The 22,268-nt window shown below is 55.4% G+C and overlaps 2 protein-coding genes across 6 annotated transcripts in view; one reads left to right on the top strand and one right to left on the bottom strand.

Annotated features, from left to right (window-relative positions):
• Positions 1-18,518, top strand: part of CCDC33 (coiled-coil domain containing 33) — a 100,833-nt gene extending 82,315 nt beyond the window's left edge. The window contains exons 1-9 of one of the 3 annotated variants that reach the window (XM_023196650.2): positions 1,135-1,228; positions 13,113-13,278; positions 13,586-13,674; positions 13,902-14,033; positions 14,124-14,217; positions 15,574-15,740; positions 16,116-16,217; positions 16,756-16,842; positions 17,347-18,518. In XM_023196650.2, coding sequence (XP_023052418.1) covers positions 1,160-1,228; positions 13,113-13,278; positions 13,586-13,674; positions 13,902-14,033; positions 14,124-14,217; positions 15,574-15,740; positions 16,116-16,217; positions 16,756-16,842; positions 17,347-17,481 — 1,041 coding nt within the window. In that variant the 5' untranslated portion in view covers positions 1,135-1,159 and the 3' untranslated portion in view covers positions 17,482-18,518. Of the gene's footprint in view, positions 1-1,134; positions 1,229-13,112; positions 13,279-13,585; positions 13,675-13,901; positions 14,034-14,123; positions 14,218-15,573; positions 15,741-16,115; positions 16,218-16,755; positions 16,843-17,346 lie in introns of those variants that run through there. The other 2 variants (XM_023196649.2, XM_023196651.2) reach the window with 2 other exon arrangements.
• Positions 18,519-20,141: 1,623 nt separating this feature from the next.
• LOC111529691 (cholesterol side-chain cleavage enzyme, mitochondrial) overlaps positions 20,142-22,268 on the bottom strand; it is a 30,155-nt gene continuing 28,028 nt past the window's right edge. For 2 of the 3 annotated variants that reach the window (XM_023196645.2, XM_023196646.1), the window contains 4 exons: positions 21,931-22,097; positions 21,620-21,698; positions 20,956-21,153; positions 20,142-20,484 (listed from right to left, as the gene is read on the bottom strand). In XM_023196645.2, coding sequence (XP_023052413.1) covers positions 20,353-20,484; positions 20,956-21,153; positions 21,620-21,698; positions 21,931-22,097 — 576 coding nt within the window. In that variant the 3' untranslated portion in view covers positions 20,142-20,352. The remainder of the gene's footprint in view (positions 20,485-20,955; positions 21,154-21,619; positions 21,699-21,930; positions 22,098-22,268) is intronic. The other variant, XM_023196644.2, reaches the window with a different exon arrangement.

Genomic DNA, 22,268 nt, shown 5'->3' with positions numbered 1-22,268 from the left:
GCAAATGAGAAGAGGAAGGGCACCCCTGCAACACTGAGAGAGGCCAGAGGCCCCCCAACCCTGTGCAGAGTGCTGAGCTAGGCACCCAGCAGCAGGAGCAGAGATTTTGAAACGGGTGAAGGTGACTGTCCTGGCTTGTCCAGTCAGGGATTATTATTGTGCCACCATTGAGGCCCCAAAGAACACTGTCAGTCATCCATTCATTCATTAAACAAGTAAACAAATATTTATGAAGTCCCAGTGCTGGTCAGCATCTTGCTAGGTCCAGATGGAGGGCCCATCATGAAAGGCTTTGCGACCAAGCTTGTCTGGGACAGACAGGCTGAACCCAGTTCAGCTGGGGAAAGGCAGGCAGGCCCCTCCATACCCCAGGAGGGGGTCTCTGCAACCCAGGCTGAAGCCATTTATATCAGACGTTCTGCCTTCGTGACCAACGCCGTTTCTAGGTGGCGGGCTGGCTTGTTTGGGTTTGTTTTTTCTTTGCTTCCCAGTGAGTTTCTTTCAAAAACATCCACCCATGTCTCCGCTGAACTAAAGAGAAAGGAATTTGTCCAGAGCATCAGGAAAGCAGACAGGGGAAAGCCCCAGGGGCCAGGCGTGGGGCTCTAAGCCACACTGCAACTGCAGGGAGGAGAGTGAGCCCAGCTTGTGCTGCTGCGGGGCGGGGAGGACTCCTGAAGGGACAAAGGTGAATCGGGGAGCAGAGAGACTAAGGGGAAGGGGGAGGAGGAGACTCAGGGACAGAGGGTGAGGTTCAGTGGGAGAGAAAGGGGAGACGAGGTATGGGGGTAACCAGGAGGCAGAGAAAGTGGAGAAGAGAGTGGGGAGTTGAGGGGGAGGCAGGGACCAAGGTGTAGCCAAAGGCAGGTGAGGGAGGAGGGATACTGAGCCTGGGCCAGGGGAGTCAGAAGGCCGGAGCCCTGAAGGGCCCCACAGCCCTCCTCGGCCCTGCTGTCTCTGTACTATTCTATGGCCAAGGAGTGAGTCTTGCATTGTTTCAGCCACCCCACCCAGACACCCCCCACCCTGGAACAAAGGGGAAGTGGCCCCATGGCCTGCCTGCTTCAGCTCAGGGCTGGGCTTGGTCACCAGGCAGGCACTTGTTGTAGCAACGGTCCCTGGGGACCCATCCTGGGGAACAGGACTGCTAGCAGTAAAGATGGGGGAGCCAGGGCCCCCATCCCCTCCAGCCCCCAAGGCTACCCCAGACCTCGTTGACAACCTCTCTGTAAGTTGCCCCCTCACCCACTGGTTCTGCGAGGATGGGTTGTGGCTTGCCTAGCAGCAGGTGCATTGGGCTGTGTTGCCCAGCAACCAGTAGAGGTGTTCCCAGAGCCTCTACAAGTGGGAGGCAGGGTGGAGAGGACCAGGGCTTTGACCATTAGATGCCCATGGTCACAGGAATCTTTTGCAGGGCCCCCAGCTGCAGCCTAGGCCACCTGAGCCCACACAGTAAACCAGAGAGGGAGTACAGAAGGGCTTCTGGGAAAATCCCTTAAAGTGACCATTGTCTCCTGCTAGTCTGGGCCCTACCTCTGGCGTCTTGGAGGTCCAGCCTCGGATCCTAGAAAGTGACTGAGCCTGGGCTAGCCTAGGAAAGCTTGCTGGTAGTGCATGTGTGATGCCGAGCTGTGAGGAGGAGTGGGTGTGGCAGATGGGACATCCAGTGGAAGTAGTAGCCTAGGCCGGGGGCTGGGGCCGCCCGGGGAAGTGCTAACCTTTCTGGTTTGGGCCCCAGGTGCCAAAGCATTTCTTCTTCCCCTTTGGCAAGAATCCCAGAGGACAACCCCAACAAGGATCATTCCCCACAGGGTGCAGATGAGTAGGCATGAAGTGGGCAAGGGCCTCGCTTCAGGTCGTTCAACAGCTGTGGGCAGAGGCTGGATCAGAACCCAAGGTTCTGGGTTCCAACCAGGGCTCTTCCCCCACCCTCCGTGGGGCATTCCTGAAGCAGCAAAGCTCTAACCAGGGAGGATTCTGGCAGGAGGTGACCAGTGGGGAAGGATTCTTTGTGGAAGAGTGAACCGGGCCTGTAAAACCAGGACTGGGGCCTGCCCCTCACCACCCGCTGAATGCCCAGCCTGGTACTTCCCTGACTGAGAGCAAAGGCTGGCCCCAATCCGCTGTCAGCAGAGGCTGGACTCTGGCCCAGTACCCAAGGAGTAGTGACTGATGGCCTGTCTTGGGATAGCCCGAGGGTCTTCCTGGAAGAGGAGGGCCCAGAATGGAGCCTTGAGGGTAGGGCAGGGTTCAGAAAAGCCTGAGAGGGGAAGTAGGAATGGGAAGCCAGCATCCTCCAGGAAGCCCTGCCCCCACCCCAGCCCAGCCGGTCTCCATTGTCCTGGCCAGGCCCAATTAGCACCTGGCTCCTGCAGGGGCCAATTAGACAGGGGCTGAGGTCAGCTGCCGGCCAAGGCCCTGCCACCCCTCCAAGCTTCACCAAGCCAAGCACAAAAGCTTTCTAGGCACTATCTCTGCTGCAGCAGGAAGGGAAAGAAAGAACAGAAGAAAGGGAAAATTCACTCCTTTTGTTTCTTTGCCATAACCTTGGGCTGAACAAAGAAGCGACTGCCTGCCCTCCCGGGGAGGGCAGCTTCTGTGGAGCAGGGAGTCTGTTGTAAACAGCAATTTGCACAGACTGTTGTGGTTGGAAGGCCCAGATGACTTTCGAGGGGAACCAGGAGCGGAGACCTGGGGTGAGCAGGCCCCTGGTTCTAGAAACTCCTGTGACTCCCCACTGCCCTCTGTTCAGAAGCAGAGGTCCCCGGCCTGGCTGGCGCAAACAGGTGGGCCTGCTCCAGCTCTCTAGCCAGACAGACCTGTGTACTTTGCTGCCTCCAAAAAGCCCAGCCCACGTGGGCCTCCACACTTTCCCTCGGTGTTCCCCACCTCTCAAGTCCCACCCAATCCAGTCAAATCTCATGTGCACCTCAAAGGCCCAGCCCCACCCCTCCTCTGTAGGATCCTGTCCCCAACCCCACCCCTGGCCTTGACTTGCACTCCTAAGGTGTGAGCCATGTCCCAATGCAAAGCCTTCCTCCCACTGGGAACTCTCTGAGTGCAGGGGTCTCCCCACCCCCACAGAGCTGAGTTTAGGGGTGCAAACAGCAGCTGCCAGGCCCTGCTGGGGAGCAGGTGGAAGGGAGATATATGCCAAACAGAGCCCAGAATGGCCTTGGGAAGCTGGGGCCACCCTGGAGTGGTAGCAGGTGAAGGAACCCACCAGTGCCATTGTCTCCTGCAGGCTCCCACCCCCATTGCACAGACCACCTTGCCCTCACCTCCCTAACCCTGCCCTCTGTGTCTCAGGAGCGAAACCTCTCCCACTGGGCTATGCCCTTCCCACTTTGATATCCCACCCAGCCAGTGAGGCTCTCAGTCCTCCCTCGCCTGCCCTCTGGTGGTGATGAGGTTCCAAAGTGAATGGAGGGAAAGAAAGAAGCTTGTTCTCGTGGGGAGTGGGTTCTATTGTCCTTCAGTGGGTGGCAAGGGAGCTTGGCTAGATGGGCAGTGGCAAAGAACTGAGAGGCCAGGGACCCAGTAGCATTGGCCCGTGTGTTTCTGGGAGTAAGGGAAGTTCTTAGCCATGGTGAGCCCCGACCCCTGGAAAACACTAGTCCCTTTCAGCAAATTTTCAGGCACAACCTCCATCCCCCTCGACTTGTCCCTGAGATGGCCCCTCAGAACTGGGCTTTTGCTCCCTGGTCTCTGGAACTGGAGGAGGCCAGCACCAATTTGCAAGCTGAATTTTCCATTGTATTTTAAAGAAATGTGGTTAATTCGCTTTATTTTATTTTATCTTATCTTATCTTATTTATTTATTTTTGAGATGGAGTATTGCTCTGTGGCCCAGGCTGGAGTTCAGTGGCGCCGTCTCAGCTCACTGCAGCCTCCACCCCACCCCCACCCGCCCCCTGGTTCAAGCGATTCTTCCACCTCATCCTCCCAAGTAGCTGAGATTACAGGCACCCACCACTACGCCCAGCTAATTTTTGTATTTTTAGTAGAGATGGGGTTTCACCATGTTGGCCAGGCTGGTCTCAAACTTCTGACCTCAGGCGATCCACCTGCCTTGGCCTCCCAAAGGCTGGGATTACAGGCAGGAGCCACTGTGCCCTGCCTAATTTTTGTATTTTTAGTAGAGAGAGGATTTCACTATATTGGCCAGGCTGGTCTTGAACTCCTGACCTCAAGTGATCCGCCCGCCTTGACTCCCAAAGTGCTGGGATTATAGACATGAACCACTGCACCCGGCCAAGAAATGTGGTTATTCCATTTAAAAGTATTGGGAAACTTAGATTAGCCAAGAGAAGCCTCTCTGATATTCAAAGGACACCTGCAGGAGTTCTGTCTGGCAAATTTGGCAGGAGCAGGGTCTGGGTCAAAGGATTTGCCAGAGTAAGGCAGGGAGGCAGGGAGGCCCTTCCCTGCCATCAAGGTCTTCAGGAGCTAAAGGGGGAGCATGTGGGTGGCCCTTGGCAGATGGGGATTGCCAGGCTGGTGTGGACAAGGAATGGCTTCTGGGCAGAGATAGGGAAGGCTTTGAAGATAGGGGCCCAGAAGGCTGGGCCCATGGGTGGAGTGGCCAGGGCTAAATTCTGAAAGGGGGTCTAGCTGTGCTGGGAGAGGTGGAAATTCAAAGTTGGAAATTTACCATGAGGCCCAGTGGGAGCCGTTGGAGGGGTCTGGAGGCCAGAGAGGATGTTCCAGTTACCTATTGCAATAGCAAACTACCCCAAAATGTTATCAGTTAAAAAGAGAATTTTTTTCTTTTATTATCACATCTCATAGCTTTGTGGGTCAGGAACTCAGCCACGGCACAGCAGGTCTGAGTCCTCAGCTGGGACAACCTACGGGGAGGGGCGGGAGCAGCCGGGGCTGGGTGGGCCTCACCCTCTCCTATACACTTAGTTTGGGCTTCCTCACAGTCTCAGGGCAGCAAGAAATTAGCAGCTAGCAGGGAAGAATTAGGGTTACTGCAAGATGGGTCTCGTCCCAAGCCCCTGTCCTCATCACTCAGCCCCAACATCTTCCCTGGAGCTAACCCAGGACAGAGGCCCCATCCCAAGTTCAAGATTCACTGAGTGACTTCAGGCAAATCTCTGCACCTCCCTGGTCCCAATATCAGAACTTCTGAGATGGGGGTTCCGGGCTAGAGGTCTTGGAAGGCTGGCTGGACCGCCTGGAGGAAGGATATGTGCTCCTGGAACTGGGGAGAAAGACAGCCCCGCACACACCTTCCCCACAATATGAGCTGTGGGCCACTCAGCTTGGCCTTATCCCACCACAGGCTGAAGCTGGGTGTCTGTGGGAGGCGGCTGCCCTCTGCCGGCTGCAAAGGCAAACCACATGCAGATGGCCTGGGCCTGCCAGCGGTGGATCCTGGGGGTGTGGGGAACCCTGAGATTGGGTGGCTGCCCAGGGAAGGGGACAAAGGAGAGGGTGTGTACCTGGTCCAGCAAACCCATCTTCTGCACCCACTCCAACACTAGCCAGACTGCCACCCACACGGCCTCAGACCCAGCAACCTGTCTCAGGCCTCCTTCCCTGGGAGAGTGAAGCCCCTCCCCACTCCTACTCCTGCTCCAGCCCACATGTCCCCTACGCATCCCTCCCTCTTACCTTCTAATTCTCCAGGAAATCCTCTCTGTCCACCACTATGCCTCTCCTTGAGCCTGTGTTCCTAGCTACCACCTTTGACCCTTCTCAACCTCACTGTCCCCTCAGACCTTACCCACAGCACCCAGCATTCAGAGCAACGGCCAAGGTCACCTCCCCCAGGCCACACCCAGAGGCTCCCTCTGCAGATCTGGAAGCTGTTGAGCCTTCTCTCCTTTTTCCAAAATTCTTTTAAATTGTGAAATGTAAACCATTTCACAATTTAAGAAAAATTGCATTGAACATATAGAACATAATTGTTATAAATTATTATATAGCAAATGTCCATGAAACCACCACCCAGGTCAGGAAACAGCATCACCAGCATCTTCACGCCCCTCGTGCCCCTCCCAGCCACATCCCTCGTCTCCTGGATGTAATCACTCTACCATGTTTCTGTCCTTGCTTTGCTTCTTTACTTTTTTATTATTTATTTATTTATTTTTGGGACAGAGTCTCACTCTGTCGCCCAGGCTGGAGTGCAATGGCATAATCTTGGTTTACTGCAACCTCCACCTCCCGGATTCAAGTGATTCTCAGGCCTCAGCCTGCCAAGTAGCTGGGATTACAGGCACCCTCCACAACACTCGGCTCATTTTTGGGTTTTTGTGTAGAAACAGGGTTTCACTATGTTTGTCAGGCTGATCTTAAACTTCTGACCTCAATCGACCTGCCCGCTTCAGCCTCCCAAAGTGCTGGGATTAAAAGAGTAAGCCAGCCCCGTGGCTCACACCTGTAATCCCAACACTTTGGGCAGCTGAAGTGGGCAGATCATGAGGTCAGGAGGTCGAGACCAACCTGACAAACATGGTGAAATCCCATCTCTACTAAAAATACAAAAAAAATTAGCCCAGCTTAGTGGTAGGTGCCTGTAATCCCAGCTACTCAGGAGGCTGAGGCAGGAGAATTGCCTGAACTCGGGAGGCAGAGGTTACATTGAGCCAAGATCACGCCACTGCACTCCAGCCTGGGCGACAGAGTGAGACTCCATCTCAAAAAAAAAAAAAAAAAAAAAAAGTGTTAGCCACTGCACCTGCCCTGCTTTGCTTCTTTGTACTGTCGCTACCTGAGCATGCCTCTTGAATCACTCTGGCCTAATTTTTCTATTTTTACCTTCATGGAGAGGGCACCATGACATATGCATTGCTTTGCACACGGCTTTTTTGTTCGCCTTGATGTATGTGAGGTGCACCCACATCATGGTTTCTTCATGCTCTGAAGTATCCCGCTGTGTGGGTCTCCACCTGCCCCATCTCTACCCCATAATTCCTCACTCGCCCGCCAGTTCTTTTATGTTTTTATGAAGGTGAGTTTTGCTTTGTGTCCCATTCAGACCATCTCTAGCGGCGGGTTCATCTCCATCACCCAAGCCACAAGACTCAAGCGGAAGGTAGTTGCCCTCCTTTTGAAGCCCTCTGCAGCCTTGGCCTTGCCAGCCGGCTCTCGCCACTCTTCCTCCTACCTCTCTGTCAATTGCCCTAGTCCTGAGAGCTCCTCTCCTACCACCCCTTGTCCTTGAACCCCCTCCTCACTCCACACTTCCCAGACGCTGAAAATCTGCTCCCTTCCCAAGGCTCCAGTGGAACCAGGGCTATCCCGCCACCTGTCTCCCACCAGGATTCACTCCAGGCTTGATCACCATCAGCCACTGCTGGCCTCCTGCACCTGAGGCCCTGCAGGTACCTCACCCCTAACACGCTCCTCCCCCTAACCCAGCTCCCCCTCCTTCCCACTCCAGACCTGCACCTCCTCCACCCAAAGACCCCAGGCTCCTCCTTTCCTCATCCCCCACCTCCTCCTTCTTCCCACTTCCTCCTTCCCACTCCAGGCATGCACCTCCACCAAAAGGCCCCAGACTCCTCCCACTCCTCCTCCTCCTCTGCACTGCAGGCATGCACCTCCTCCACCCAAAGACCCTAGCCCCTCCCAACGCCCCGCCCCGCCATCCCCAACCCTCCTCTTTGTTGTGCACTTCACTCTGTCATGCTGAGTCCTCCTTGGTCTGCCTCCACCCAGCAAGGGTCCCTGGCTCCCTGCTCTGGGCCTCCATTCATTTCTCTGTCCATCTTGAGTGGCCAGAGGGGTCTTGCCACAACCTCCCTCCAGCTTAGGCCTTCCAGTGGCCTGCAGGATGGAGTCCAAGTTCCTGAGGTTGGCCACACCCCTACTCACTCCCCGACCCGCACTCTGCCCTCCAGGAAGTCGCCGGCTTTGTTCCTGATCATACATTCTCTCCCCCTTGCCTTTGCCACAGTGTCTCCTCTGCCCGAGAGACCTCTCCCCTACCCCGGGTAACACCTGCTCACCCTCCTAGAGTCAGCTCAGGTTATCACCCCCTCCAGGAAGGCTTCCTAGACCTGGGGCTAGGAAAAGAGCCTTCTGTAAGCTCCCCTCTGTCACAGATGTCACTGCCATCTCCTCGGTGTAGATGGGAGACCATCGCAGGCAGGGATGGTCTGGGCTGCTCTGGGTTCCATGGCCCCGGTGTGGACATGGCCTTCAGCAATTGCTGGTGACTGCTGCTTCCAATGTAGCCTTTACACTGAGTCTCTATGACCTTGGGAACACTACTTCCAATCTCAGCTTCCCTGTTTTACAATGAGTTTATCTGGACCCTAAGTAGCCACAGGTGTCATTGGATGCAGTGCCTCAGATTCTGCCAGAAGCACTTCTTATTCTGGTGGGAGGGCGGGGGTGGATAAGGGTTAAGCATTAACCCTTTAGGCCTCCTGCACTCAAGGGCCTGCAGGTAACTTACCCCCAACACACCCTCCCTAACCCAGCTCCTTCTCCCCACTCCCGGCTTAAAAACAAAGACAATCACCACTCCTCCTCCTTCATGGAAACTGGTTCTCAGTTTCTATAAAATGGAAGTAGTCACATCATCATATCTTCTGTGCCCACTGCCCAGGGTTACAATAAGAACTATTAAAAATGTGGGGGCAAGCAGAGTGGCTCATGCCTATAATCCCAGCAGTTTGGGAGGCCAAGGTAGGAGGATCACTTGAGGCCAGGAGTTCAAGACCAGCCTGGGCAACATAGCAAGGCCCCATCTTTACAAAAAATTTAAAAATTAGCTAGGCATGGTGGCACACACCTGTAGCCCCAGCTACTTGGGAGGCTGAGTCAGGAGGACCACTTGAGCCCGGAAGTTCGAGGTTGCAGTGAGCTATGATCATGCCACTGCACTCCAGCCTGGGTGACAGAGTGAGACTCCATCTTGGAAAACAAGATAGCACTCAGAAGGTGGTGGAGGAAAGGGAGATGCTGTTGCCAGGCATGCTGGGTGCCAGAGCCTGGGCTGGCACTCTTCATGCCCCCTCTCACTCCACAGCAACCCCCCTTGAGGTGGGGTGATTTTCCCATTCCACAGATGAGGATACTGAGGCTCAGAGAACAGCTGCCCTTCCACAGCCAAAGCGAAGGTGTCGGTGCAGCAAAGGCCACCAGCGCTCAGTGGCAGTGGGGCAGTTCAAACCCGAGAGCTGGGTCTTGTTTGGGGAAAGGGCAGTGTCAGTGGGTAAGGAGAATGCAGTGGGCACTAGGGTCAGGCACAATGGCTTTGGAGTCAGTCCTTCTAGAGGAGGCTCAGCCCAGAGACAAGACAGGGAAGTGACTGGTGCCCGACCCTCCCCCACAGACTGGAAAGTGGGGAGGGGGCTGGAGGGGAGGGACTGGATCAAGGGAGGCAGCAGGACCACAGCAGGAATCTGGGCCATGCTGTCCTTCCTGTTCTCAAGGCTGGGCTGTGACGCAGAGCATGGCCCTGGGGGTTGGGGAGGTTCAGCTCCAGGCTGTGGGGAGCGGTCAGGGCCACTCATCTGCAGGCAGTGTCCTCCCAGCTGCTCAAGGTCCCTGCTGTGCGGGTTGGGGAAGCTGAGGAGGGAAAATAGGTCCTTCAGGTTCCCACAGATGTAGAGGAAAGAGAGGATAGAGACTGAGGGGTAAGGGCCGAGATCCCTCTCCATACCCTAGGGGAGCCCTCTCTCTCAGAGAGCAGCCAGGCTGGATCAGGGAGGGGATAGGCACCTGTGGAGGCCTACAGGACTAGTATCCGAGGAGTGGAGTCTAGCAGGGACCGTCTGAGACAGGGACGCAGCCTCACCAGAAGCCATGCTCTCCCTCCATCTCCTTCCTGGCTCCCGTCCCCAGCTTTCTTTATCTGTCAAGGCAAGTGATTTGTTTTTCTAAGACCACCAGAGTGGGCACAAAAGAACCAGCGAGTAGGCAAGGCTAAAAGCAAAAAATTTATTCTTTGGTCATCTAGCTTCAGGGACCGGAGCTGGGGGAAGGCGGGGGGGTTTCTAATACAGTCCCGACAAGAGTGGGGGCTGAGAAAGCCCACCCCTGGCTCATCTGCTGGGAGCGACTTTTCTAGGAGTGGAAGGGCAATAGGCGGGGCATGGGCATGTCGGGGGAGGGGGGCGCTCCGCAGGTGCCCCAGGTAAATCTTGGTCTCCTCGGATTGACATCACCTGGTGCATGCCTGATTAATCTGCACCTTCCCGGGTGTCAGCTGCATTCTCGCACACACGGGAAGAGTTGGTGGTGAAGAACCCGGAAGTGCACCATCCTGCCTCCGTTCGTCCAAACAGCAAGGTTTTAGTAACAGAGCTCTGGGCCAGGTGCGGTGGCTCGTGCCTGTAATCCCAGCACTTTGGGAGACTGAGGTGGGCAGATTACCTGAGGTCAGGAGTTCAAGACTAGCCTGGCCAACATAGTGAAACCCCATCTCTACTAAAAAGACAAAAATTAGCTGGGCATGGTGGTGAACGCCTGTAGTCCCAGTTACTTGGGAGGCTGAGGCCAGAGAATGGCTTGAGCTTGGGAGGCGGAGGTTGCAGTGAGCCGAGATTGTGCCACTGCACCGTAGCCTGGGTGATGGAGTGAGACTCCATCACAAAATAAAAATAAAAATAACAGAGCTCTGCTCATGCTCCAAAAAAGCTGAGTTGGAGAACAGGAGGGTCTTAGAAAAGGTCACCCTCTGAATCAGAAGAGGGGGTGATCGGACCCATGGGGTGAGCTGAAGAGCTGGCAGCCCCTTCCCACAAGACTCACCCCACGAGCACGCACACAACCCAGTTATGGACAGGATCATATTCATTTGCCACATGCACTTTCCTTTCACAATAGAGCGTGGCCATCTCTGTGTGTCAGTACAATAAAATCTAGGTCATCCTTTGTGACCACAGCCTGTGATTCAGAGACTGGGCATGCCCTCATATAAGACCACAAGCTGTGCTGCAGTGAGCATCCCTGCACACATTTTCCTGGATGTGTGCGTGTTTCCCTGGAAGCCAAGAAAACCCATTTGGATACTGCTGTAACTGTCCAGGGCAGACATGCTAAGATCTTGAACCGGGCTGGGCAAAGAAAGAAGGGGCCAAATTTCCTTTGCCAAAATATCATGTGCTTCTTTTGGTCAGTCCCTCGTCAGTAATGGGCTGCCATAAATTGAAGATTTATGGGCTGCCATAAATTGAAGAGCACAGCAAAGGAGGGGGCTGGGAGCTCTGGGGGCCTCAAGGAGGAAGAAGAAGGGGTCTGACCTGTTGATTAAAGCAGTGATTAGAATAGAATGGGTGTGGAAGAGAGCAGCAGCCTCCAAATTATACCTGCCTCGGCAGAGGCTTCACACACCAACTCTGAGCCTCACAGCAATACCAGGTATCTCTGCATGAGGACTCTGAGGCTCAGAAAGGTGAAGAGGCCTGGCTGAGCTCACACTGCATGTGAGTGGCCAAGCTGGCCTGATGATCTGGGCCTGACTGCAAAGCCCCGTGTGTGTGTGGTCTCTAGACGGAGTCTCTGCGTTAACAATGCTGTCTGAGGACACCAGATGGGCAGATTGGAGGAGCCAAGACCTGGAACTCAACAGGGGCAAGTGCTGGGGAGATGGACCTGGCACTGGTGCAATTACAGGGAGCCCAGCCAGAAGGCTAGACAGTGGCAGGTGACAAGTGGTGTCTGGTGGGCCCCTGCTGCCAGGAGAGCCCTGCTCTAGAAGCCATGGCCTGCCATGCAGCAGGTGGGAGGCAGTGGCTGAGAAGGCGGGCCATATCCGCAGTCAGCATGAGGCCCAGGTGGGAGCTAGGGGCCAAGCTCTGCTTCCTGGAGGCGTGAGTCCCCACCCGTATGTACACAGCCTCCCACAGCTTCAGGAAGCCCACAGCCACCAGGGCTCAGCAAACTCAGGAGCAAACTCACTTCCCCACACCCATTTCTTCCTCTATCCCAGCTCCCACCTGCTGTTCCCCCATCCAGATCTCTCTGGTTTCACATCAAAGTTGCAGTGAGCTATGATGGTGCCACTGCAAGATCCTTTTCTATTTTGAGCTGTTCAGATTTAAGAAACTCTCTTTATGAAACTTTATAAATAACAGTAGGGAATTTCTGCTTATAAAACAAATGTATATAAATATAGCCTATTAATTTTCCTGTATATATATATATATGTACATGGGCAGGCATGAATTTTTCTCTCAATTGGGGATCGCACTAGTAGTTCCTTTTTGTAGCCTGCTTTTTGTAGGCTACTGTGTAGCATACTGTGTTCCTTTTTGTAGTATACCGTGAAGTGTCCATATGTGGAGGCCTCATGGCGGGATTGCACGGTTCTTCAGAACACAGGCCTGGATTTCAGACCCTGGCTCTATCACTCATCAGTTTTGTAACTGAGCAAGTTACTCGCCTCTCTGAGCCTTGGTTTCTGCTTTGGTGGAACAGGGAAAATAGTACCTATCCACGCAGGTCTGATGAGAGGACTGAGGGAGGGCACATAAAAAGCTTAGAAGAAGGCCTGGGACAACAGTGAATGCTCAATGAGCATCAGACATTAGGATTGCTGTTGTTCTTGACCTCATGGCTGACTCCAGCCCCCTAACCCCCACCTCATACCCCGCATCCTATAGCTGGATCCCAGCCTCCACCCTGAGTGCTAACCTGGGTCTCCCAGGGTGACCTTGGGTTATCTGACTACTGAGTGGCATCCAGTGGGATTTCTGAGAGGTTCTTCCCTGCATTCTCAGTGACGTGAGGAATGAGAGGAATTAGAAGAGGGGAAAGGAAGAGGGAAAAGGTGAAGAAATGGCTATGATTAAGCCAGACCCTGCAAACCTGGCCCTGGATCTTCTCAAGTCTCCATTGCCCATAGGCCTCCTCCCCTGTGTCCACGCCCAAGGTTCCCCCTGAGTTGGTATCACAGGATGTGACGTGGCTCTCCCGGGGAGAGAACATTAGTGTGGCTGCCCTCATATGGCCAGGATGGGTGAGGATCAAGTCATAACCACCCCTCCAGGGAGCTGCTAGTACTTAGGGCCATGGCTTGGGACTCCTAGTGCTCACTGGCCTTGAGGGGGGCCCACTGACTTTCAAGTGTGGATGTGGATGTGGATATGGGACCAGGGTTGCTATGGGACAGTGGGCTCAGCTCTGGGCTCTGGGATCCACAGGAGATGAATAACTACCGGCGGGCCATGCAGAAAATGGCAGAGGACATCCTGTCTCTGCAGAGACAAGCCAGCATCCTGGAAGGAGAGAACCGCATACTGAGGAGTCGCCTGGCCCAGCAGGAAGAGGAAGAGGAGCAGGGCAAAGCCAGTGAGGCCCAGAACATGGGTGAGGATGTGCAGACCACCAAGGGCACCCGGGCTTCTGCCTGGGTCCAGGCTCCAGGTTGTGCAACAGGGTGGCGGGGTGCTTTTCCCAGATGTGCATGCAGCTGGACTCTGGCAAATAGGAGCCCCTCGCCCACAGACACTCACACAGTCCCTGCCCAGCTGGGTCGCCTCAGGGATGGGAAACAGAGAATCCAGTCCTGTCCCAAGCCCTGGGGCCGAGGGTATCTGCCTTCCTGCGACTGACCATGCTGACTTGAGCTGGGAGAGGCTTCCTCCCTGAGCCGGCTCCCCAACCCATCTAACAGTGTCCATGAAGCAGAAACTGCTGCTATGTGAGCTGGATATGAAGAAACTGAGGGACAGGGTGCAGCATTTGCAGAATGAGCTGATTCGAGTGAGCTGGGGCTTGTGGGGGCAGAGGGGAGGGAGCTATGGTGGGGAGCATCTGGGTGAGAAGAGTCTAGGAGGAGAAGGGAGAACAGGCACAGAGGGAATGGAGGCAAAGAAGCAAGGGGACCATCCCAGTGGAGGACTCAGCAGAGGCACCGAGGTGGACCGTCAGGGCCAAGGTGAACTCCCAGGCACCCATTCTCTCCCCTTCTCTCCTCCCCCATCTCACAGAAGAATGATCGAGAGAAGGAGCTGCTCCTTCTGTATCAGGCCCAGCAGCCACAGGCTGCTCTGCTGAAGCAGTACCAGGGCAAGCTGCAGAAGATGAAGGCGCTGGAGGAGACCGTGCAGCACCAGCAGAAGGCAGGTGGCAGAGGGGCTGCCCCCGGGGCCCACTGATAATGGCAGAGTAGGGGGCCCCTGGGCCAGCCCAGCCTCTGCTCTGCTCTCCAGGTGATCGAGAAGATGGAGCGGGTGCTGGAGGACAGGCTACAGGACAGGAGCAAGCCCCCTCCTCCGAACAGGCAGCAGGGAAAGCCCTACACGGGTGGGTCCACACCCCGATGTGATCAACTCCCCAGTTTCTGCCCCACACCTGGAGGCCCTGCCTTCCTGGAGCCTCTCAGCTTCAGGAGAACCTGTGAAGAGGTCCTCTGCACTCAGTTATGTCTGTGGGCCTGGGAGACCCAGGATTGCACTGCTCCCTTCCTCATTCAGGCGCCTCATCCAGAGATCCCCTGAGCTCCCTCCTTCCCTGGAAGCCCCTCAGAACACAATTGGGACGCAGTGTGAGCCAGGCTAGAAAGAGGCTGGACCTCCAGAGGAGAGCCCTGCGGACTAGCACAGCAGAGAGGGCCTTCCCCAGAAGAAGGGGCAACGCTTCCCAGCTCCTAACCCCAGGATCCGTAGAATTCTTTCCCCATATCTCCAAAGATTCTGCCTCTGCAAAGCAAACAAACAAAAATATTTTGATTAAATCAATGATTTGAGACCAGTCGTGATGGTTCGTGCCTATAATCCCAGCACTTTGGGAGGCCGAGGTGGGCAGATCACTTGAGGTCAGGAGTTCGAGACCAGCCTGGCCAATACAGTGAAACCCCACCTCTACTAAAAATACAAAAATTAGCCGGGCATGGTGATGGGCACCTATAATCCCAGCTACTTGGGAGGCTGAGGCAGGAAAATCACTTGAGCCCGGGAGGCAGAGGTTGCAGTGAGCCAAGATTGTGCCACTGTACTCTAGCCTGGGTGACAGAGGGAGACTCCATCTCAAAATAAATAATAAATAAATGATTTGGAGGTTTTCTTCCCCATTGATATTAACCAAAAGCCACCTAAAACTGCCAATCAGCCTCTGATAAGCAGAAAGGACCGGGTAACACCATATCAGGCCAGCCCAAAGCAAGGGATTTCCCTGAGCCTGCCTGTGCAACCTCACCCAGGGCCCCTGTGTGCCAAGCCCTGTGCTTAGTCTTCACTGCTGAGGGTTTCAGGCGCAGGAGGGTGGTTTCCAGGGACCTTTAGAAAGCAATGAAAGCTGGGCTGGCCTTTCAGGAAGCCTGAGTTCATCCAGGAGTCTGGATGAGACTGAGAAGGCAACCTAGGGAGGGAAAACAGCCAGATCAAAGGCCCAGGGAGTGAGAAGAATTCCAGGAATGGAGAAGGAAGAGAGAGGTGAGGAGCTAAAATACACCGAAGACAAATGAGTTAGAGAGAACGTTGGGGTCAGGTTTCAGAGAGCCTAGAAGGACAGCCTGTGTGCACCTCATCCCACTGGCAGTAGGGAACCATTGAAGGGTTGGGAGCAGAGGGGAGGAGTGAAGCAAAAGGCTGGGGCAGATCAGGACAGGGATATGGGAGGCAGGAGAGCCCATCTCACCAACATCTGTGGCCGTGTCTCTAGGCTTCCCTGTGCTCTCAGCCTCTGGCCTTCCCTTGGGTTCTACGGGAGAGAACCTGCCAGTTGAACTTTACTCAGTGCTGCTGGCAGAAAACGTGAAGCTGCGGGTGGAGCTGGATAAGAACCGCCACCAACCAGCCCCCATCATTCTGCAGCAACAGGCCCTGCCGGTAAGAGGCCCTTGACCTGGGCCTGCCTGTGCCGGTCACTGGGTGCCTGGAAACCACCCATGGTACAACCCAAGTTGAAGATCAAGACCAAGAGCTAGGCTTCCCAGGGTCTCCAGTCTGCCTGGAGGCTCCTGGAATTAGCTCTCAGGCCTTGGTCTTTTTCTCCTGGGGAATGTGTGTACCCGAACACCTCACCTTTAACCTCATCTAGCATCCCAGGAGAAAGCAAGCCCCTTGTTGACCCTTAGCCCCTGAACCCTGACCCCTCTGTCACCTGGCTGGCCTCCACCTGGACCCTACACAGGCCTCTCAAAACTCCCTTCTGGAGCATTCCCTGGTCTTGGTGCAGCCTTGGAGAGCCCTTTTCCATCCCAGGTGGACCCCGGGGAGTTGGGAGCAGGAGGAGACTTGGCAGAGAGGCTGCGAGAGACGCATGGCCCAGGCCACTCAGAGTGCACAGAGACCCTGCCCGCACAGGTGGGTGGCCCCAGGGCCCAGAAATGCCCAGGCCCTGCTCCACCTCTGAGGCTGCTTCAGGGCACCCTTGCTTTACATAAACCCCAAAGCAGAACACTTGGAATCACAGAAGATTGGGCAGGGCGGGGGCACAGGACTTGCCGGAGGTGAGTTCTGTTGAAAGCACACCTGACACGTGGACATCCAGGAAAAGTGTGAATGATGAGGTCAACCGCTTCACAGCTTCTTCACTTCACTCAAAGACTCCCAGTGCATTAATTATAGCTGGCTCCCTAATGCATTTTACATTTTAAAAAAAAGTTGTGTCAAAACTTCATATTCCCAAAATCTGTGTGGGAAACAGCTGTGAAAAAAGCACATGCCAGACCCTGTTCTGTATTTCCAGAAGAGGGTTTGGCCCAGGTCTGATGCTCTGCCTTAAGAGCTCAGTCTGAGCTCAGGCCTGACTGGTTTCTTCCTCAATACTGTACGGTTTCCCGAGTTCACACTGCCACAGCCCCTAACTTGGGCCAAATGTGAGTTTGTGCTTTGCCCACAGGATCTCCTCTCTGGTACTTCAGAGAAGTTCAACCTCCTGGCCAAGCTGGAACGCGCTCAGAGCCGGATCCTGTCCCTGGAAAGCCAGGTAGGTGAGATGCAGGAGTTGATGAGGCTGGACCGAGCTCACCACACAGCCTGTAACCAGGGCTCAGCGTGTGAGCAGGGTCTAGGCTCAATCTATGACCAGGATCAAGGCTTAGCATGCAGCTAGGGTCAGGGTTCAGTGTGCAACCAGGGTCAGGGTTCAGTGTGCAACCAGGGTTAGGGTTCCGTCTGTGACCAGAGTCAAGGCTCAGCGTGTGACCAAGGTCAGGCTCTGTCTATGACCAGAATCAGGGATCAGTGTGGACTCAGGATCAGGGCTCAGTATATTGTTGAAGTGTTCATCTGTGTCTTGGTCAGGCTGCCTGCCTGTTTGGCCCCCTCACCCTCACCCCGTCACCCCTGAGGTCTCGGGAAGGTGTTAAGCCCACATGGCCCAGAGCTTTGCTTTCTGCCTGGACAGCAGGCTCAGGCCCTGGTTGTCCTGGCCATCAGGGATTAGCCCTGCTGCCTATGGTCCTCCAATTGTCCCCCTCTGTGTTTGCAGTTAGAGGACTCAGCTCGACGCTGGGGACGAGAGAAGCAAGATCTGGCCACGCGGCTGCAGGAGCAAGAAAAAGGTTTCAGGCACCCCTCGAACTCCATCATCATAGAACAGCCCGTAAGTGACCCCCTGGAGTAGCTTCTGGGGGTTCAGGTGGTGGATCAGGAAACCACCTCACCCCCAAAGTCACTGGGCCCTGAGAAAAGCCATCGTGGGGCCAACTCCAGGGCTGAGAGTCAGGAGTCCTAGGCTCCCATTCCTGCTCCATTACCAACCGAAGGCTCGGTCTTAATTCCCCCACCTGTCTGAGGGGAACAGAAAACCCCTGCCAAGACTACCCCTTCCCCCACGGGGTGCTGTGAAACTCAAGGAGATGACTGTGGATGAGGGGCCATGCAGGCATCTCTGGGATGCCCTGACACTGAGTGTGCTTTAGGACTGGCTGTGCTCATGGGCAGAGTAGCTTATGGCCCCACATCCCTGACTCCATACAGCGTAAGATTCTCAAATTAGTACACCCTTCTTAGATAGCCACGATGTAGGCTCCATTTTGCCAATTTCCCAAGAACAAACAGGCCTGCTCACAACTGCCCCTCAAGTTCAACCCTGGGACCGCCCAGCCCCACAAAGCAAAGACCCTGACTTCTCCTGCTCCTGAGCCATTTATGCTTTGCCCATGGCCAGAGGCTCAGCAGCAGCTCCTGGGAAAGGCCTGGAAAGGATGAGGGAACAGCCAAGGAACAAAGGCAACCTTTGCACACTCACCTGAGCCCTGGGGACTCCTGGAGAAATTAGGTGTCACCTGCTGTGGCAAAATGAGTTTAGAAATCTTTGAGAGGTCATGGCCCACTGGGTTCTGGATACTCTGAGGCCTGGTTTATCAGGCAATATGCCCTTGAGCAGGTCGCCCCCTGGGAATGGGGGGTACTCATGTGCCCCACTTTGCACACCACAGACTGCCGTCACCCACTCCACGGACCTCAAGCAGCCCTCAAATCTGGAGCCCCTGCTGCCCAGCTCAGACACTAAGCTCAACAAGCCCTCGAACCCCCAGAAGGAGACCGCTAACTCTCAGCAGACCTGAGCCCCAGAGCAGGCCTCCTTCCCTGTGTGCTGGGAAGGAGTCTCATCCCCGCCACCTAAAAATGACTTTATTAAATGTTGTAGCTCTGTGAGCATTTGCCTCTTTCCTGGAGCAGGGCAGCCTGGGGGCCCTGCTTCCTCCTCCTAGACCCCACTCGGGGCCTGGGCCTTCTGCTGCAGCCGTACAGCCTCTCGCCTGCCCCAGGAGCCAGCATCTGTGGAAAGCCAAGGGCCACAGTGGACCCAGGAGGGTGGAGAGAAGAGGCCTTCCAAAGCAGGGGCCAGGGAGACGGACCCTTTCCAGACCCCAAGAAGAAGCAAGGCCACCAGAGACCAGTCTGTTGGGAGATATGAGGGAGGCTTGTCATTTTCATCTGCCCCAAAACATCTATTGTGTCTGACATTCCTTCTTTCAAGTTTGGTTTGTCTGTCTCTTGGAAAGGGAAAGACTTGAAGACTTGAAGCCTTCCTGTGGCAGTCACGTATCATTGTGAAATACTCCATTAAGCCACTAGGCTGAGCTGGCAATGATGTGTCCAAATGTAGCCAGGGGCAGGAGAGCAGATTAAGCCAGGGGAAGGAGGCACCCACTGGGAGTCGAAAGACTCGGGTTCTGGGGGCAAGCATGCTGTGTGACTTCAAGGGACCCAACCAACCTCTCTGGGCTTCAGTTTCCCCATCTATTCCATGCACAGCTTGACCTCTTTGGCTGTAAGACTCTTTCCAGCTATAACATTTCTGAGTCAAAGCTGACTCAGGACCCAAGAAGAAAAAGGACACAGAAAGGAGACACAAAGACAACAGGGAAGAGGATTGTGTGATGGGGAAAGCAGAAGGGCTCCAAGAGTGGATCCAGATCCCGCAGCTTCGGGTAGGAGAGGCCAGGCCAGCTGGACCACTGGCCTCCGCTGGACTAGTTCCCGCACCTGCCTGCAGGACTTAGACTTGGATAGGCAAGGGCCAAGAGGAATCAGGTCAGCAGTTGTGAGACCCCAAGGGATTAGGGGGCAGAAATCAAGACCAGTGTCATTCAGTCCAAATAACAAACCAGCGGCTCTGCTGCAGAATAGTCTCCCCATCTCCCGCCCTTGGACGAGGGGGCACAAGCCCCCAGAGCAAGAACATGAGGCCTGGAGCAAGCCCAGAGGAGGCCCAGGAAGGGTAGAGGAAGCAGGCTGGCCTCTCATCCCCTGTCAGCCACCTCACACCAGCCCTTCAGTAGCAGGGGCTCTCACCCACAGGTCTTGGCCTTCGCCATGCCCAGGACTCTGGCTGGGCCTTGGCAGGACGTCCTCATGCCCCACAGGGAACTCCCACCCAGGGTTCACCCAAGCAGAGCCCTGTGCAAGCCTTACCCCTGTGGGACAGGTCCACTCAGAAAGGCAGTACTGGCCCACACTTCTTGGGGCCACCCCATTCTCTCCACAGAACTCCCCAGTTCTCCTCTGCCCCTCTGCCTGACGCTTCCGTAGCTCCTGGCACAGTGACAGTTGCCTCCCCTCCTCTGCCCCACTCTGCCTCACCCCTTGCCCCAGGGAGCCTGGAGTTGATTCTGCTGGCTCCTGAGCTGCCGTGGGTGAGGGGGTCCCAGCAGAGGTGGCTTCAAGTGCGGCTGCCTGTGGTCTCCCGAGCATGCCCCAGATCCTGCTTTAACCCAGGGAGCATCTCCACAGGAGTGATGAACACCTATGAGTCTGGTGGAATGCAAGACACCACATGGTTCAGCTGTTTATTGTCTCCATGGAGTGGGTGAAGAGGAGTGGCCCAGCTGAGCTGAGGAAGGTGACCACTGAGAACCCATTCTACCTGCTCAGCAGGCTGGGCAGAAAGGGGCAGGGCTGGGGACAGAGGACTGAAGATGTAGAGGCCCCATGGACCCCACCCTCTGGGCCTTCCTCCCATGTGGCTGCAGGCCATCCTCTCCGATCACTCCTGGGTTGCTTCCTGGTTAAAGGGCCAGAAGGTGAAGGAGATGGGCTTTTCAGGCATCAGGATGAGGTTGAATGTGGTGCCCACATCGCTGAGATGTTGGATTTCAACTCTGAAGTTCTCCAGCATCTGAGAAAGGCAGATGGTAGGTTTAGGGGAGGGCAGTGGAGGATCTGTCTCCCTAGCCAGGCCCATTCACCCATAGGCAGTGACTGGGGAGTGTGATTTGAGGAGTTCCAAGGAGTTAACTACCAGCTCCTGGTGTAACCCTGGACAGTGCCTGATAATGCACCCTTACTGCTGCATTCCCTTGATTTAGGCCTAGACCTTAACTCGTCTACAAACCTCTGCCCTATCCCATCCCATCCCATCACCACCATGCAGAATGGATGCCCAGGGCATCAGTGGGTGATGAGTGGCTGAACCTGAAAGCGGGGGCAGCAGGGAATTGTGGGAGAGAGTGAAAGCAAGTAACTGGAGGTAGATGTGCCCCAGCCCTGACCTCCTTGGGCTCCGGACGGAGATGGGAGGAGGAAGGTTGGTGCCCTCATTAGGGCCAGGGCCAGCCCAGGGTGCCTAGATGTCCCCAGCTTGACTCACATTGATGAGGAAGATGGTCATCTCTAGCTCGGCGATCCGCCGTCCCAGACACTGCCGCACACCCCAGCCAAAGCCCAAGTTCCGGAAGTAGGTAACGTTCTTGTCTTTGCTCAGCCATCGGGTTGGGTCAAAATTTTCCGGGTCGAAGAAGAAGGTGGGCTCTCGGCCCAGAGCATAGATGGCCACCTGCACCAGTGTCTGGGGCAAGGTGATCAGAGGTCTGAGTAAGCCCCACCTCCCCACAGCCCTGAGCAAAAATCCCCCTTCCCCAGTCCCCTGCCCTCTCACCACCACTCCTACTCCCCAGCATGGCTGCCTGGCTCTCCAGGGCAGTACATTCTGCCCATTGTGCAGCCTGAACAAGGCCCCGCCCCTCTGTGATCCTTACCCACCAAGTGGGGGTGGCTGAAGACACAAGGCTAGGGTGATTGTCCCACCCTTTCCTCAGACCCAGGCAAACCATGAAGTCTCCCTCCTAATTATGGGTTCCAATAACATCCTAGAGGTCACCACCCACCATGCCCACCACCTCTGCCCTTCACTCAGACTTGGACTGCTGCCATCAAGGGCCCCACCAGGGCCCCAGCACCACCTCTGTCTACAGTTCCAGCCTGTCCCAGCCCTCTCTGACTGGCAGAGCCTGCAGCCTGCTGGCTGCACCTACCTTGGCAGGAATCATGTAACCTCGAAGAACCAAGTCATTTACGAGATATCTCTGCAGGGTCACGGAGATGGGGTGAAGTCTGCGGAAGGAGGGCACTCAGAAGCTAATGGACCCAAAGGCTAGACACAGCCTCCAGAGCCCCACATCCTGCAGCATCCTGGGAGGATCTGGGGGTAGGGCCCTGGCTCTATTTCTTTCTCCTCCAGACTTTTCACTTCTTGCTTCCAACCTCCTCCACCAGCCCATCCTCGTAACCCTTTCCCCCTGCCCAGGGATTAGAGTTGGGGCGGCATGGGTGGATGTGGGCTTGCCTCAGTGTCTCCTTGATGCTGGCTTTGAGGAGGGGGACCAGCTGCAGCATCGTGGCCATGTCTCCCTGGGCCTGGCGCCGCGCAGCCAAGACCTCTGCCCGCAGCATATCCTGCACCTTCAGGTTGCGTGCCATCTCGTACAAGTGCCACTGCAGGGTCATGGACGTCTGGTGGGGAGTAGGGCATACAGAAGACCAGGAGGGCCTGTCACTCCAGGGCCCCTTGAGGTCCTTGACCCCATGCTAAATTTTCATTTCCAAGAACCTCTTTCTCCTCCCATCCCGATCCCTGTCTCCAAGAAAATCCTCTGCAAAAGCAAAACACATTCCATTGTCTAA

This window comes from Piliocolobus tephrosceles, chromosome 6 (assembly GCF_002776525.5).
Source record: "Piliocolobus tephrosceles isolate RC106 chromosome 6, ASM277652v3, whole genome shotgun sequence".
In the NCBI taxonomy this organism is placed as follows: Eukaryota; Metazoa; Chordata; class Mammalia; order Primates; family Cercopithecidae; genus Piliocolobus; species Piliocolobus tephrosceles.
The sequence above is the reverse complement of the archived record's forward strand: the minus strand, read 5'-3'. Positions and strand labels throughout refer to the sequence as shown.